This window comes from Trachemys scripta, chromosome 9, assembly GCF_013100865.1.
Source record: "Trachemys scripta elegans isolate TJP31775 chromosome 9, CAS_Tse_1.0, whole genome shotgun sequence".
Lineage (NCBI taxonomy): Eukaryota > Metazoa > Chordata > Testudines > Emydidae > Trachemys > Trachemys scripta.
Window position 1 is genome coordinate 97,891,187 of NC_048306.1, and position 15,045 is coordinate 97,906,231.

The 15,045-nt window shown below is 54.9% G+C and overlaps 1 protein-coding gene across 4 annotated transcripts in view; it reads right to left on the reverse strand.

The window, feature by feature from the left end:
• Nucleotides 1-5,448: 5,448 nt before the first annotated feature.
• Nucleotides 5,449-15,045, reverse strand: part of PTMA (prothymosin alpha) — an 11,648-nt gene continuing 2,051 nt past the window's right edge. The window contains exons 2-5 of one of the 4 annotated variants that reach the window (XM_034781611.1): nucleotides 11,212-11,283; nucleotides 10,373-10,463; nucleotides 7,252-7,325; nucleotides 5,449-6,258 (exon numbers count right to left, since the gene is read on the reverse strand). In XM_034781611.1, the coding sequence (XP_034637502.1) occupies nucleotides 6,211-6,258; nucleotides 7,252-7,325; nucleotides 10,373-10,463; nucleotides 11,212-11,283 (285 nt within the window). In that variant the 3' untranslated portion in view covers nucleotides 5,449-6,210. Of the gene's footprint in view, nucleotides 6,259-7,251; nucleotides 7,326-10,366; nucleotides 10,464-11,211; nucleotides 11,284-15,045 lie in introns of all 4 variants that reach the window. The other 3 variants (XM_034781612.1, XM_034781609.1, XM_034781610.1) reach the window with 3 other exon arrangements.

Genomic DNA, 15,045 nt, shown 5'->3' on the forward strand with positions numbered 1-15,045 from the left:
CTGGAGATCCGTGGTGGGAAGGGCAGAGGGGGAGGCAAGTCCCCTGCCAGCAAATTTAACCGAGGCTTCCTCTGGGCCCTTTCATCTCAGGGCTTCTCCCTGCCCGGGCCCGGCGTGCAAAGGGCTGGTCTGCATGTGTTCCCAGACCCCCCAGGAGGGACACACATGGGGGAGGAGGGGCCTTCCCAAGCTGCCCGGCCATTGTGCTTGGCTGGGACAGAGGCACAGGCTGTTATGGTTACAGCTGGGCCCAGCTGCCTTGGAGGTACTGACAGTGGGCTTGGTTTGGGGGTGTCAAGAGGTCCCCCCAGATTCCCTCCTGGCTGGGGGGGCAGGACTGAGGGGAACGGTCAGGGGAGGAGAGCTCCCCCCTCCTGGCAATTAGCAACACCAAGTCTGCCCTGCAGTATGCACCCCCGGGGGCATACAAGGCAGCTGTGGCCGGACTGTGAGGCTGGGAGCGGAGGGCAGTGGGGGTTGGGGGGCAGGGCAAAGGTGGCGGGCAGCTGGCTGAGGATGGTGGGCTGGCAGGGCGAGGGTGGGGGGCCGAGGGCCGCTGGCTGGCAGGCCGATGAGCGGGGACAGTGGGCGGGCTCAGGGCTGGCCGAAAGCGGTGGACCGGGGGAAGCTGGCCTGCAGGCTGGGCTCTAGCGGACGTTCCCGATCTCACGCTCACAGGATTGTTTCACTCCCCCCTTCTCCTGGAGGTTCATAAACTCAGCGGTTTCGTCACAGCCGCTATGTCTCTCATCCCCCCCCCCCCAACCGGTTCCTCTCCCTCCCCAGTTGCGGACACCCGATAACCACCGTGTCTTGTGCCTTGTCCGCACTGGGGTTTTGTCCTGATCGCAGCCCTTGGCGTAGTTACACTGGGGCAAACCCCTTTGCAGGCCGGCCAAGCCAGGGTTTATATCTGCTGCGCTCCCCCAGGGTAAATACCGCTTCCTTTCTCCACAATGTGGGGTTACAGGAGGGCAGCTGCACTGGGGGCTGGCCATGGATCGATGGGATCTGGGCAAATTCACCCTGCAGACAAAGCCTCCTTTTGCAAGGGCGACCTTGGACAGTAACCTGGGCAGACGCTGCAGGTGGCGGCTCTGTGCCAACTCAACCCAGCTCCGGCTCCCGGCCCTCGTTTAACCTCTTGTTAATATAAAGCGAGCACCTCAGTGTGCATGGAAGCGGCAGGACCACGGGGGCTCTGTGGAGGCCAGCGCTTCGCTCCGCCCACGCTCTGCAGCGCCGGCAGCTCATTGGCATATTTTACCTCACGCAGCCCTAAACCCAGCCTGTGCCTGCTCCGTGCGCGGAGACCTTCGTTCAAACCTCCGGTGGGGCCACGACGGGCATCGCCGTACACTCCGTCCCCGCGGCCCTAGCTAACATCTCCAGCTAGAGAAGCTTGGTCCCTAAAGCACAGGACTGGGGCTCAGGACTCCTGGGTTCCATTCCCACCTCCGTCACTGGGTGGCCTTGAGCCCCTCACTCTGCCTCTGTGTCTGGGGTGGATGGTACCGCCCTACTTCCGAGGGGTTAAACTCACCCACGCTCGTAAAGCGAGATCCTCATGCAAATGGCAGGGGGAGGACGGTTCAGTGGTTAGAGCACCAGCCATGGGCGTGGGAGACCTCTGTTCAGTTCCTGGGCGACCCTCGGCTAGTCACTGAGGTTGGTAGAAGTTAGGCCCCTTTGAGGATCTGGGCCTTAGTTCCCCATTGGTAAAATAGGGATAAGGCCCCTTCTCCAGGCTAAACCCATCACAGCTTGGGCGGACGTTGCCTGAAAGCTGCCCCTGGTCTGACTTTCTGTCTTGTTCACTGCGGCCATTAAAGGCCCAGAGACAAGCAAGGTCCTTTAGAGAGCTCAAGCTTGACCTTAAACTGGTCTGGGGCCTGCTGCTGCCAGCCAAGGGTCAGGGGCGGGCTTAAGAGGCCTGCCCCCCTCTCTTATTCCTCATGTGCACACAGCCATGGCCCTCCAAGGGAAGGCCCATTTGCGGTCAGAGTCAGGATGGCCAAGGCACTGCCAGACAGGGCTAGAGATAGCCCAGCCTCCAGCCAGGTCTCCATCAGCTGCCCCCTCCGTCTGCAGTCTCCAAAGGGTTAACGTGGTTAGTCTCCCCCCCGGCTCTACCAGGAAACAGATGATCTGGGCTACGCTGGTCACCCACCAAAAGCCAGAGCCTTCAACAGGGCATCAGGCGGAACCCTTGGCTGGCTGAGTGCGTTGTAGGGCCCCTCCGCTGAGCAGGGGATGTGCTCGCTGGTGCTCACTTCAAACATCCTTGATTCCCGTATCTGTTTAGTGCTTCCACCTCCAACGCCTCCTCCCCCGGCCAAGGCTCCCAGCTACTTTGTGGGACAGAGCTGTGGTCCCTACACTCCGTGTTTGCCAGTTCCATTTTGGTGCATGGTTCTGACCCATGGCAAGCCATAATCCGGTCAAGGCAGCCGTTCAGGCGGAGAGCGGAAAACCCACCCATCAATCACCCTTCACTCCTGCTAATCATCCCTCAAAGAGGCAGGGTAGTGAGTGTGGCTGGATGTAGCCAGCCCAGCCTGAGAGGAAGCCCCCATAGCTGGTATGGAACCAGCTACTGCAAATCCCCATGAGTGAGAAAGACAGACCTGAAGACCAGCTCTGGGTAAGCTCAAAACCTTGCCCCTCTCACCCCCAGAAGTCAGTCCTTACCCACCTTGTCTCTTATATCTTGGGACCCCCGCGGCCACAATGCTGCATACCAGTGCTTGGTGCAATTAGGCAGGTGATTCAGGACAATGGGCCAGGCTTTGAGCTCAGTAACATCCGCGTAAGTGTAGAGAGACTCAGATGTAGAGCATCAGTCAGCTAGATGCCTTAAAATGAGCAGGCAGCCGTAACCCTTGCAACCAGCGAAAACCGCTGATGGCTGCAGCAGGCTCCATCCTACGTGGTCTTTTCCACTAACTCTAGGGAACACAATACAAGGCCAGGAACTCAGGCCTGGTCTGCACTACGAGTTTAGGTCGAATTTAGCAGCGTTAAATCGAATTAAGCCTGGACACGTTCACACGGCTAAGTCCCTTTTTTTGACTTAAAGGGCCCTTTAAACCGGTTTCTTTACTCCACCTCCGACGAGGGGATTAGCGATAAAATCGGCCTTAGCGGGTCGGAATTGGGGTAGTGTGGACGGAATTCGACGTTATTGGCCTCCGGGAGCTATCCCACAGTGCTTCGTTGTGACCGCTCTGGACAGCGCTCTCAACTCAGATGCACTGACCAGGTAGACAGGAAAAGCCCCGCGCACGTTTGAATTTCATTTCCTGTTTGCCCAGCGTGGAGAGCACAGGTGACCACGCAGAGCTCATCAGCACAGGTAACCGTGATGGAGTCCCAGGATCGCAAAAGAGCTCCAGCATGGACCGAACGGGAGGTACGGGATCTGCTCGCCATATGGGGAGATGAATCAGTGCTAGCTGAACTCCGGAGCAGTAAACGAAATGGCAAAATATTAGAAAAGGTCTCCAAGGCCATGAAGGACAGAGGCCATAACAGGGACACACAGCAGTGCCGCGTGAAAATTAAGGAGCTAAGGCAAGCCTCCCACAAAGCCAGAGAGGCAAACGGAAGGTCCGGGGCAGAGCCGCAAACATGCCGCTTCTACGTGGAGCTGCATGCCATGCTAGGGGGTGCAGCCACCACTACCCCACCCGTGTGCTTTGACTCCTTCACTGGAGAAACACACAGGGAAGCAGATTCGGGGTATGAGGAAGATGAGGATGAAGATAATGTAGATAGCTCACAGCAGCAAGGAAGCGGAGAAACCGCTTTCCCCAACAGCCAGGATATGTTTATCACCCTGGACCTGGAACCCAGCAGAGGGGAAATCTCCCAGTTTTGTGCTGGCGCAGTTCAGACAGAGACCAGCGTTACACGTTCCAAAAAGATGGGGCATGTCCTCATGAATGCTTGGCCCACCTGGTGAAGCTCAGCTGGTGCTGGAGGTGAAGTGATTCCTAGCTGTAAAACCCTGGAGGGAGGTTAGAGCGAAGCAGCAGAGAGAGGCTACAGGTTAGGGGCTGCCGGGTTTTTATTTTAAACTCCTCCCTAGTCCTACAAAGGGATTCAGAAATCCACGCTAGGAAGGGAGCCCATGAAAGTACCTCTGCCTCCCCATCACACTCCAGCGGCTTCTCCCCTACCACAGCCAGCCCTGTGCCTCTCCCAGCTACCTTGTCAGGACGGGCTGAGTGCTAGTCCCACCCCCAGCCACTGCGCCTTCTAGAAACACCAGGACCTTAAAGGGGAAACCACCCTAGCCAGATGCAGCCGGGGAGTCCCAACACTGCAGCGACAGGCAGGTTAAACTGAGTGCAAACCCCAGGCAGGGTTAGGTAGATGGTGTCCATACCTGTACATATGCTCCCGCCCACAGCCAGGCCTCTTGCAATTGCTGAAGAAACTACCCTGGAGAAGCTGGCAGCTTTGCTGGGATTCACGTCCCTAATGGCCAGCCCGCGGCGCCTTCCCGCTCTCGGAGCTGCCACCTCCCGTGAGCGGCCTCTGCAGGGAGACCCCCCTGCTCTAAACACTCCCCCAGATGTTCTTCTAGCACAGCTTCTCACGAGGCCCCTGATGACTCCTGTCCTACTAACCCAGAAACCAGCTGGAAGATGCCTAAGAAAGTAGTCTGCTCGGCTGAAAGACCAGGGCCCTGGCAGTGCAGAGACTGGCTCATCCTTGGGGGCAACTGAGGAGCAGATCCTGAAAGGTACTTTGGTATCCAATTCCCTTGGGAGTTCAATAGCTTCGAGGAGCTAGGCCTACAGCCGCAGAGTACCACCTCTGAAATCATGCGTCTTTCCCATCAAGATAGTATTTAGCCTCCACAGCAAGGCCAGGGTTTCTCCCTCCCAGGGAGCGGCTGGCGTTTAGATGCTGGGATCCTCAGCCGGGAGACACTCAGACACTCACTCTCTCTTATAAAAAGATGTTTAAGGGGTGACTTGATCAGCCTATAAGTACTTACCTGGGGGACAAATATTTCATAACGGGCTCTTCAGGCTAGCAAGGAAAGGTCTTGAACATGGAGGTCGCAGCTAGACAAACTCAGATGGGAAATAAGGCAGAAATGTTTAAGAGGGAAGATAACTAACCACTGGAACAATTTACCAAGGATCACGGTGGATTCTCAATCACTGACCATTTTTAATTTAAGATGGGATGTTTCTCTAAAAATATCTGCTCTAGGAATTTGGGAAGTTCTATGGATCTGTGTTATACAGCTCAGATTAGACCATCATCTGGTCTTGGAATCTAGGAAGCCCACTGAATACAGGGAAGGCCTGGAGCTCCCAGCAAAATACCACCATCAAATCCTGCCTCCGTCCCAGCCCAGCTTCTGAGCAGACAAATCAAATCAACTTAAAAAAATAAAACCAAAAAACAAACCAGCAATTGGGAGCCAGCTTCGTTAGAACAACTCAGCAAAATAAAATTCCGGTTTATTGTTGGACAACATTGTTTCACACATACATCAAACAGGCCAAAAAAATAAAAAAAAAATAAACAAAAAATAAAAATAAACAGCAACTTCATAGACAGAAAAAAAACCAAAAACCTTTTATCTTTGGCCTTGCCATCTCATACAAACCCACTACTTATAGTACAGCTAAAGTACATACACAAAAAAAAGTTACTGGAATGCTCGGAATAAGATTGTAAATTTTTTTTTTTTGTGTGTTTTTGTTTTTTTACAAGGTCGTTTTTTCTCCTTCGGGAGAATGGTTTGTTGGGACGCGGTCACACCACAAGTAAAGTCAGAGATGGGTAACAAGAGAGAAAGAGAGAGAGACACACACTTCAAAGCCCCCCATTTGGTCAATCCGAGATCACTTAAAAATGGCTGACCTCCTAACAATATGTACAAAAATATAAAATGTAAATAAAAAATACAAACAAATTCTCCTTTAAAGTATTTTTAAGAAAGAAAGCAGGGCCTTGAAGTTTTGGTGCTGGGGAAAGAGGGGTTCTCGCCCCACTGATGGGGGGTGGGGTGGGGAATCTTTTCGGGCATTCGTTCCGAGTGGCGTCGGCATCGTGGGCAGGTTCGCTCTACTTGGGGAGGGTGACCACGGCGGGGGGGTTGCGACGGGACGCTGAAAGTGAACAGGTCGCGCTGGCCTTTTGTTTGTTTTTCTCCTTATTTTAAAAAATATATATATGTGCTGCCTAGTCATCTTCATCGGTTTTCTGCTTCTTGGGATCGACGTCCTCGTCCTGGGGAAGAGCAGAGGCGTTAGGGGGCTGGGACCTTTGGCGCTGCAGCAACGGGTGCCAGCTACAAGCCTTGCCAGGCGGCACGGGAAGTGTGGATTTCACGTGGGGGGGGGGATCCCACCAGAGCCCCTTTAAGCAGGTAAGGCGGGTGGAGCTCTCATCCCTTCGGTCTTGGCTATATTTGGGATCAGCCCTGCAGCTGCATGGGTAGACAGGCCGAGAGCCTGGGCCAGTGAGAAGGGATTTAGCATTTGCTCCGGTGGCAGGGGTTTAGGTCTCCTCTCCCTCCAGGGATAAGGAGTTAATAGCACAATATCTTCATTGCCTGCCTGTGCCTCTCCATCCCACGGCCCCCCACCAGTGAGCAGATCCCTTTGAAACACAAGCCTGCCCACTGCAGCACTAATGCATCCATACTGCCCCCTGCGGACCTTCTGACTCTGGTCTGCAACTCGAGCTGCGTCCACACTGCAAAATGACAGGGCTTGGCCCCCAGTCACAGTGGGAAGCGGGCTGACCCACCCACCCCCGCCCCGCCCCACAGCAGGGTGCTAGGACCTGAGTGCTTGCTGAGAGTCGAACTGACGTATGTGTAACAGAACTGGGGTTTGGGCTCAAATCTGAATCAGAACCCAGGCTTAACGTGCTGTGTAGACGTACCCCTGGCTAGCAAGTGAGACCCCCCCCCCCCCACCAGGAAGCACCCATTCACCCCCCCCCACCCCCGAACCCTACACAGGCTCCCAGCATTTCCTTCCTTTTGGTGTTTGGCTGGAAACCAAGTTCACGCCGAACAGTCAGAACAGACGCCGGAGCCAGGCGCGAGGGGAGGAGGTGCAGCATGGAAAGCCACCCAGAGTTCAGGCAAGCGGCTCCTCCCCCCTCCCCACGCAGCCTCTCTAGCAGAGACAACTACTCTCTAGCCGAGCGCTACAGCTCCCACGCTCATCGGGACTTGACAAATTGAGGACAATCCTGATGCACCCCACCTACCTCGTCATCCTCAGCTGCCCGTTTGCCTGTGGGTGCGTCGCCTTCCTCATCTTCATCGCCGTCCTCTTCCTCACCTGGGGGTGGGGTGGGGGGGCAGGAAGAACAAGGAACGTGAGCCTTTGGTGGCAGCTTCACGCTGGCCCAGCCTGACGTGGAAAGGACACAGGGGCTGGCAGGCAGGCGAGGAAAGCGCCAGACTAGGCAGAGACCCGCTGGAACGGAAACCCGACCCTTACGGGGACAAACTCAGGGCGTGTCCTCCTGCTCCTCGGACGTTCAAGGGCAGCGCCAGCTCTTTGTGCGTGTTGCCCAGCGCCAGCCTGCGCGGGCCCCCTCCAGACAGCCAGGGACTCGTGGCACAGTGCGCATCTCCACTGCCATGCCCAGAACAGCCCTCCCACCCCCGCTGCAAGGGCTGGCACACGCTGCCCTCGGCTGGCATCAGACGCCCTGGGGCTCGTGCAGCCAGACACCGCATCAGCGCGTCTTCCGTGCAGGGGTGGGACGAGAAGGGTGGAGATTACTACAAAAGACGGCAGCTGGGAATAGGAGACGGGGCCGCTATACGACTAGCTCAAAGCCAGTTGCATCCTAGCTGAGCAGTTACCACCTGACAGCTGCTTGGGGCCCCGATGCCGATCGCCGCAGGTGCCTGGGCTGCAAAGTCATCATCGCCCGGCCCTTTTCTTGGGGGGAAGCAGGGGGGGTCTCAGCAGAGGGGCCAAGAGCTGAGTGGGCCACCTGGACGCTAGAGAAGGTCCCCTCCACATCTGGAGAGGGGCTCATTGGCAGAGGCGGGGAGGGAGCCCAGTCCTTCTGGGGATAAATAGACTGACGAGCACCACGTTTGCTTAAAAAAAATAAAGCTTTTCCTAGCGGCTGCTCTAACTGCTCCAGATTACTTCTGCTTCTCTTCGCAGCGATTAGTCCGTCTTTAATGAGTTAAGAGAGCCAGAACACATTAGTTCTGAGTCAGAACACATTCTAATTATCAGAACGGCCAACAAATTCTGCTGACAGGCCGCAGCCTTCCAGCAAGGGGGGAAGAGAGAGTCAGACTTGACCCACTTTGAGCTCAAATAGGCCAGTGGATCAGAACAATGTCGCCTACTGCGCCCGAGTCCAACCGGGAGGGGAGTGACCAGCCTAAGTCCTTTGCATAACGGGAGGCCCTGCTAAACGGACAGCGTTCAGGCCAGTAAGCTGGCTTTAAATGTCACCACGAGCCGCACGTATAGACAGCGGGGGATTAGGGTCATCTGCCCGGCACGCCCCCCCCACCAGCATACGCTCAGACCCAGCATCGCCCCACCCTCTGGAGCTGCCAGATTAGCTGCAAGTGATGGCTCAACGCTTCGCCAGCGAGCTCACGCACCGGGTTACTTGGGTGGATCATGTGACCCGCAGTCAAGCTGATTGGGGGCATATTTAGCTGCCTGAGCGTCTTTAAGCAAAGCAAATAATGGGATGGGGATGGCGGGGAGGGATCTTTAAAAACGGATTTGATGACTTTGGGCTGAAGTTTAGTTCCAAATAGTTCAAACCAGCAGAAGGCAGGAGAGTCCCTGGCAGCCCTTACTGGCTTTTCTCTCTCCTTTGCAATGCCAAGGCTACTGGGATCAGCCCCTTAGGAACCTCTTCCAAGCAGAGATTACCTGGGGCTAGGCTAGAAAGCCACGCGTTATCCCTCCTCGAATCCCGGAGAGCGCCTGCCTCTTCCCCCATGCCAGGCGCTAACCAGGGAGCAGGGATGCAGATGGCTCAGTGCTCCGAATCGTAGCCATGCTTTTCTTTTGGGGGGGGGGGGGGGGGGCAGAGGGGGGGGCATCATGCTCACCACCACGGTATCTAAGCAACGCCCCACACCCACAGCAAAGCCCAATTATGCAAACCACCCCGAAGTAGCAGGCAGCCCTTCGAGGGTTTCTTGGAAAAAAAAAAAAAACCTCCATCCTGCAAGGCTGAGGCTGCTGGTGCATCTCCAGGCTGCTGGTGTATCCAGGAACCAGTCCCTATACTGAGAGCGCCGTGTCCCCCTTTCCTCCCTGCTGCTAGGAAGAGCCCAGACTTTCCTCTATTCAAACAGGGGCTTGCTTAAAGGCCTTCAATTCCCGGCCTCAAAACCCCACACAACCCACTGCTGCCGCCCAAGATTGCAGGGGATTAACCAGGAATAGCTAATCAAAGGACTTGTTTCAGCATGGTTTGCTAATAATGGTTCGCAACCTCCTCCCAGCCTTAATTGGGATTAAAAATAGAGATTTTTATTCAGCTAAATGGGTCTTGGACAAGGAGCGGGAGAGGCTGAGAAGGGAAGCAGGTAGGGAAGTGACTGGTGGTCCACTGACGCCCGCCTGCAGGCTGGGTTACGCTAGGAAACCAGAGGGAGATGGGAGCTGCAAGGGGAGACATTTCAAACAAAGTTTAAATGAGCCATTTGCTCCCGTTCTAGCTGCAGATAAGACGCGCTGCAGGAAAGAGCTAACGGTTCATGCATCTGCTTAAGTGGAACCAATTGCTTAGCATGAATCATTAGCCTGGGAAGTGAGTATGATTGAGCAGCACGTGTGTGGACTGCACGAGAGCGGCATCGACCTCCTATACGCTCTGCGCTTCACCTGCCTGGCAAAGGGAGGCCCCCAGAGCCCTGGCTCATTCCCCGGCCAGTCAGACTGTGGCTTCGCCCGCCACGTGCGGCCGACGTCGGTTTGCCGTTTCGCTGGTACCGGCACAGCTCCTGGGATTAAGGGCGGGTGTTTCAACCACGCGCCACGAGCTGAAGTGTTTACGCAGGGCCTCTGCACTACGCAGCATGGCCAGAATGGGGAACGATCTGTCCTCAACCTGTTAGAACAAACTCAGGCTGATTTCACTGGAAACAAATCCAGCCCCGGGCTGGCAGATCGGGGCCGCTAGGAGGCAGGGGAGGGACAATACAAGGCTGGCTAGACCGTCCGTTGCAGCAAGCAGAGAACTGCCCAGAGCAGCCACAAGGGGGAGATGCTGCTCCCGGCACTCGCTGGCCACGTGCAGTAACTCAAGCCTCTTGCTAAAGGGCCGCATTTAAGAGCCGGATTTGGCTACTCTAAGGTGAGAAAGCAGGGTGAAAAATTACCATCACCCTCTTCCTCCTCGTCCTCTTCTTCGCCACCTTCTTCTTCCTCTTCGTCTACTTCGTTGTCAGCCTCCTGCTCTCCGTTTTCCTCGTTCTCCTTGTCAAGACAAGACACTCACTTAAAAAAAAAAATGCATGGAGGGAAATCGCTCGCCTCCCCATCCCATCCCATCCCCACCCACCCACACATACAGAGCCGCTGCCTGAGATTGAGCGATCTAGGAACCCACCAGCAAGTGCAGCTGAGGAGACAGGCCCCCGCCTTGCTCCCCCCTCAGCTTTCATAGCAGGTGCCCACCGGCTGACAGGCAAGCTACGTGTGTTTTCACTTCAAGGCTGTTCCCCGTTCTGTCTACGCTTCATGCAGAAACAAAGATAAAGGACTTAAATTTGATGGTAATGCGGCGGCTGCATCTCGAGCCTCAGACAGGAATCTAAAGTCTATTGTGACATCGTGTCAGATTAAAAGATGGCATTGTCAGTTTCCCTCTGGCAGTTTTTAGAAAAACAAAAAAAACAAGCAAACCCCAGATTTGCTTGTGTATTAGGCTTTTCCCACCCATCTGTTTGCCACATTTTCAAACCACGCGATGGCTTCTAGAAGGAGGCGGCACCGAAGACACGCATTCTCTGAGGGATTTAAGAGAGCTCCCGCCACACCTCCTGTACACCTGGAAATCACCCGCGGGCTGGAGGCTTTCACGGACTCTGAAACCGTAGCAGCATTTCACAACGGGGTTACACAGCAGAGGGCTGCTGCATGGAACGTTTCCTCCTCCCAAAGGATGCCAAACAATGAGTCCGCAGGAACATCAGCGAGCAAAGGATGGTCTAGCCATACTTACAGCGTTGCCGTTGGCTGGTGCATCTCTGCCATTTTCTGTCTCTTCCACAACTTCTTTCTTCTCTTTTAGATCCTTAAAGGAACAGAAATAACCAATGAGTCATCAGGACTCCAGCCTACAATCCTCATGGTAGGAAACTTATAAGGAGGGGCGGGGGGGGGGGGAAAAGATCTGGGAGACAATTACCCTTCACATCCCTTGCACGAGCAACTTGTTCTGGGCAGTTGTTGCGAGGGTTGGAACCAGGGAGAAATTTTAAGTCTGTATTACTAGACTTTATTAAAGCAAAAGGTACTTGGTCCTAAAAGAAGTGGCTACATTTAACTTAGGAACTCCCAGGATCTTTGAAACGTAAAAGAGCTGGTCTCCTGCGTCTGCTTTGCAGCCAAAGAATTGGCTCATTTCCCACCTTATCGTGTTCAGGGGAAACGGCTGCATTCCCACTGATAGCCCTTTGGCGCACGCTGAATTACAGAATCAGTCACCCCAGGGTCTGCAGACTCGCACAGCCACTTGCTGCCTTCACAACAGGGAAGGGTAGAGAACGGAGCCCAAATTGTGATTAGCCGAGCCTGTGGTGTCTCTCCCAACCGCCTTGCTCTTACTTGTAGTCACAGAGTGGAAACTCCAGGATAAATCTCAAGACTCTTAGTCAAACAGCAGGGAGATGGCTATTTTTTCCACATTACTCCAAGGAACATGGCGCCGTTCGATTGAACACTGCTAGACCAGTTCACATCGGAACCGCAAGCACAGGCAGGCGAGAGCAAGCGCCCGTATGTTTTTGCTATTGATCACTGTCAAGACGTCATGCCAAGTCACTAGGCAAACAGGCTGAAAGGATCCAACTTGCTGTTCCCGCACATGGCTAAAAAGAACGCTCTGGCACCCGTGTCTGCATCATCCTCCCCTTATGTTACTGCATCAGCTGCAGCTAGGTCTTGCTCGCCACGAGAGAAGTTATTACCCCTGCCAAGGAAAGTGAAGAGGCCTTTCAGCAGGGCTGCGGGGCAGCCAGGCAGTCTGCCTTGAACAAAGACCATGAGGTGTTGGAAACTTTTTGGCAGCTTCCTACTCCACTGCTGCAGCAGCAAACCTGTGTGTTTTTTTTGCTTTTTGGCGGCCTCTCCGCAAGCCCCTCAGCCTGGATGGAAGCGTGTCACTTTCACTCTCAGAGTTAGCGTCACTTCCTCGTGTCAACCACCGTCAGTGTCACCGCATGGCCAGCCCCGATTAATACGGCCATCTCTCTCTTTTGATTTGGATTCAAATAACCTTTGGATTATTTGGTCAACAGCAAAGGCATATTAGAACAGTGGACTACTTAAGCCTTTCAGATACCCAGGCATCTGGATAAAGCAAGCAAGGATTAATAAAGTCTGATTGCATTATCCCAAGGCATCCAGCCTATGCCCTAGCCCTGGACGCCTCGAAAGGGCGTTCTCTGCAATACCAAGCACTGGGGTTTATTACACCTGTGGCCGAGACCCTAGACAAGTAAATATTCTGTTCAGAAGTGCAGATCTACTTCCTCCTTCCACTAACATTTGAATCCCATGCAAATTGCAGTTTCTCTGAACCGACCAACTGCCTCACAGTTTTTACACGATCTCCGACTCCTATCAGTCATTACTGGAGGAGTGAGATGCTAGCATTTAACCTCACTCTTCTTTGCTGCCATGCCATAACTACTTAGAGCCAGCCCACAATTTTAAACTGACCTACAAGGAAATTCTAAGATACCCCAAGTTTAACACAGAAGAAATGAAATAGGCAAAATTTCCAAGTCACCAGTTACTATGTTCATCATCCTTTTTGAGACGTTATGCGTAAAACCCAAGTGGTTCTTATGGCTAAGGAGGACCAGTAATGTTATTACTAATTTTAGTTTAATAAATCCGAGGCACCAGCCGTCAGTGTTCCATTTAAGATACTTTCAGTTCAATTATAATTAAGTTACCAGGCCAGGCTTATTTGCATAGCGACGGTACTCTACAACTTTTTCCATTCCTAAGAACGAATCCAATGCAAATAGACAAATTTGTACCAGACTTCAGATGAGGAGTCAATGTAGCAGTATTACTTTAGTTTTAATGCTTTGATGGAGCCTCCAATTATAGGTGTGGCAGGGCTGTTTGTCCATAAAATAGCAGTGATGTTTAGTCATAGGGAAGCACTACCTTCCACCTTCTCCTACTCCCAAAAAGTGAACTTGACTATTCCATTTGGCACAGTAGTAATGGACATTAGAAACCATCACAACCAACTGCATTCATAAGCCATGTCATAGCTAATCCCCAGGACAGACAGATCAAATAAAACAGTCAGGACTGATCATTTAAAAGTGGCCTAAAAAAACCAAAATATGACCAGCAAACTGGTCCCAGGTACTTCTCGAATATTTGTTCGTGTGATTTGTTGCCCTGCTGCGGGAGACCCACCTGCCCCTTTAGTTCTAGCCACACCATTCGATGGCAGCGGTTTGCATGGACTCCAAGGTGCGATGGATTTTAAGGGGCCTCAATTTTCAGTGAAATCAGCAGTTTGCAAAAGAAAGTTGAACATTCCCAGACTTCCAAGCGAACTGGCAGCTGCATTTGCTTTATTTATTGCTTGCCAGTCTTCTGCGATCCCCAAAGCCCACCTGCAACCCCCAGTGATCCGAGTCAGTCAATGGGGCTTACTGCAGCTTCAAAGGGCCCTCCCGCCAGCAGGGGGCGCCGGCTCCTCAGCGCCACGCGCCCTGCCCCAGTTCAAACCGCGCGCCACTCTCCGCGCTTTCTGATTGGCCCAGCGCCGGCCCCGCCCTTCGCGTCTTGCCGGGAACTGTAGTCTCCGTGGGGCCCTCCGGCGCAAGGTCGCCCGCCGGGAGAGAACTCCAACTCCCATGGGGCCCCGCGCGGGCGGAGCGCGCAGAGGCAGCGGCACGTGGTGATGAGCGAGCTCTGTTGCGAAGCTGGGGGTGGGGGGGCGGCGCCGAGCAGCGCAGGAGGAGCCGCCGCCCGGGAGCCGAGGCGGCAGCTCTGGGACCCCTCCCCCCACCCGGCGGAATAAATCTTCAGTGTCTTGTTTATTTCACTGTCCCGATGTGAAGCGGGCGGGACCCGCGCCCTTGATCTGCTCCCCTGCCGGACCCCCATGGGGATTGCGGGGGGGGGGGTCCTGCTGGCCAGAGCCCCAGTCACACAACGGGGGCGGGAGGGAGGTGGACTCAACGCCCCACCCGTACTGGTGAAGGTGCAAAGCGCCGCCCCCCCTCCAGACCCGGGTCCCCGCAAGGTTTGGGGGTGCATCGGCTGGGCCTTTCCCCCCTCCCCCCCGGCCGTAGGGGCAGCTCGCACCGCGGGGGCCGCTAGCCCAGCGCCGGGCGAGGGTCCCCCCCCGCAGAAGTGCAGTCCCGCGGGGGAAGCGCTGGGGGCTACTACACAAATCCCGGGGGGATGGGGGGACAGCGGGGAAGTTTCCCCCGCCCCCAAAGGGCAGGGGAAGGTTAATTAGATTCTCTCCTTCCCCCCCCCCGATCCCTCCGAAACAGGCTCCTGGAGGGGGAGCGCGAGCGAGGGAGCGAACCCACCCCTAGTGCATCCGCTGGGCGGGACCCCCTGGCCGCGGCCGGGACCCGAGCGAGCCAAAGTTCAGCAAAGGGGGGAGGGGGCCGAAGGGAAACGGGGGGTGGGAAGAGCTCCGCGCGGCGGGGGCTGGGGTCCGGGGACTCTCGAATCGCAGAAGCGGGAAAACAGAAGTGAAAACGAAATTTGCAAGAGGATTGTGGGCTGCTGACTCCCGTGCCGCGCTTAGCCCCGCAGCCCGTAACTGGCTGTAGCGCCTGCCCGG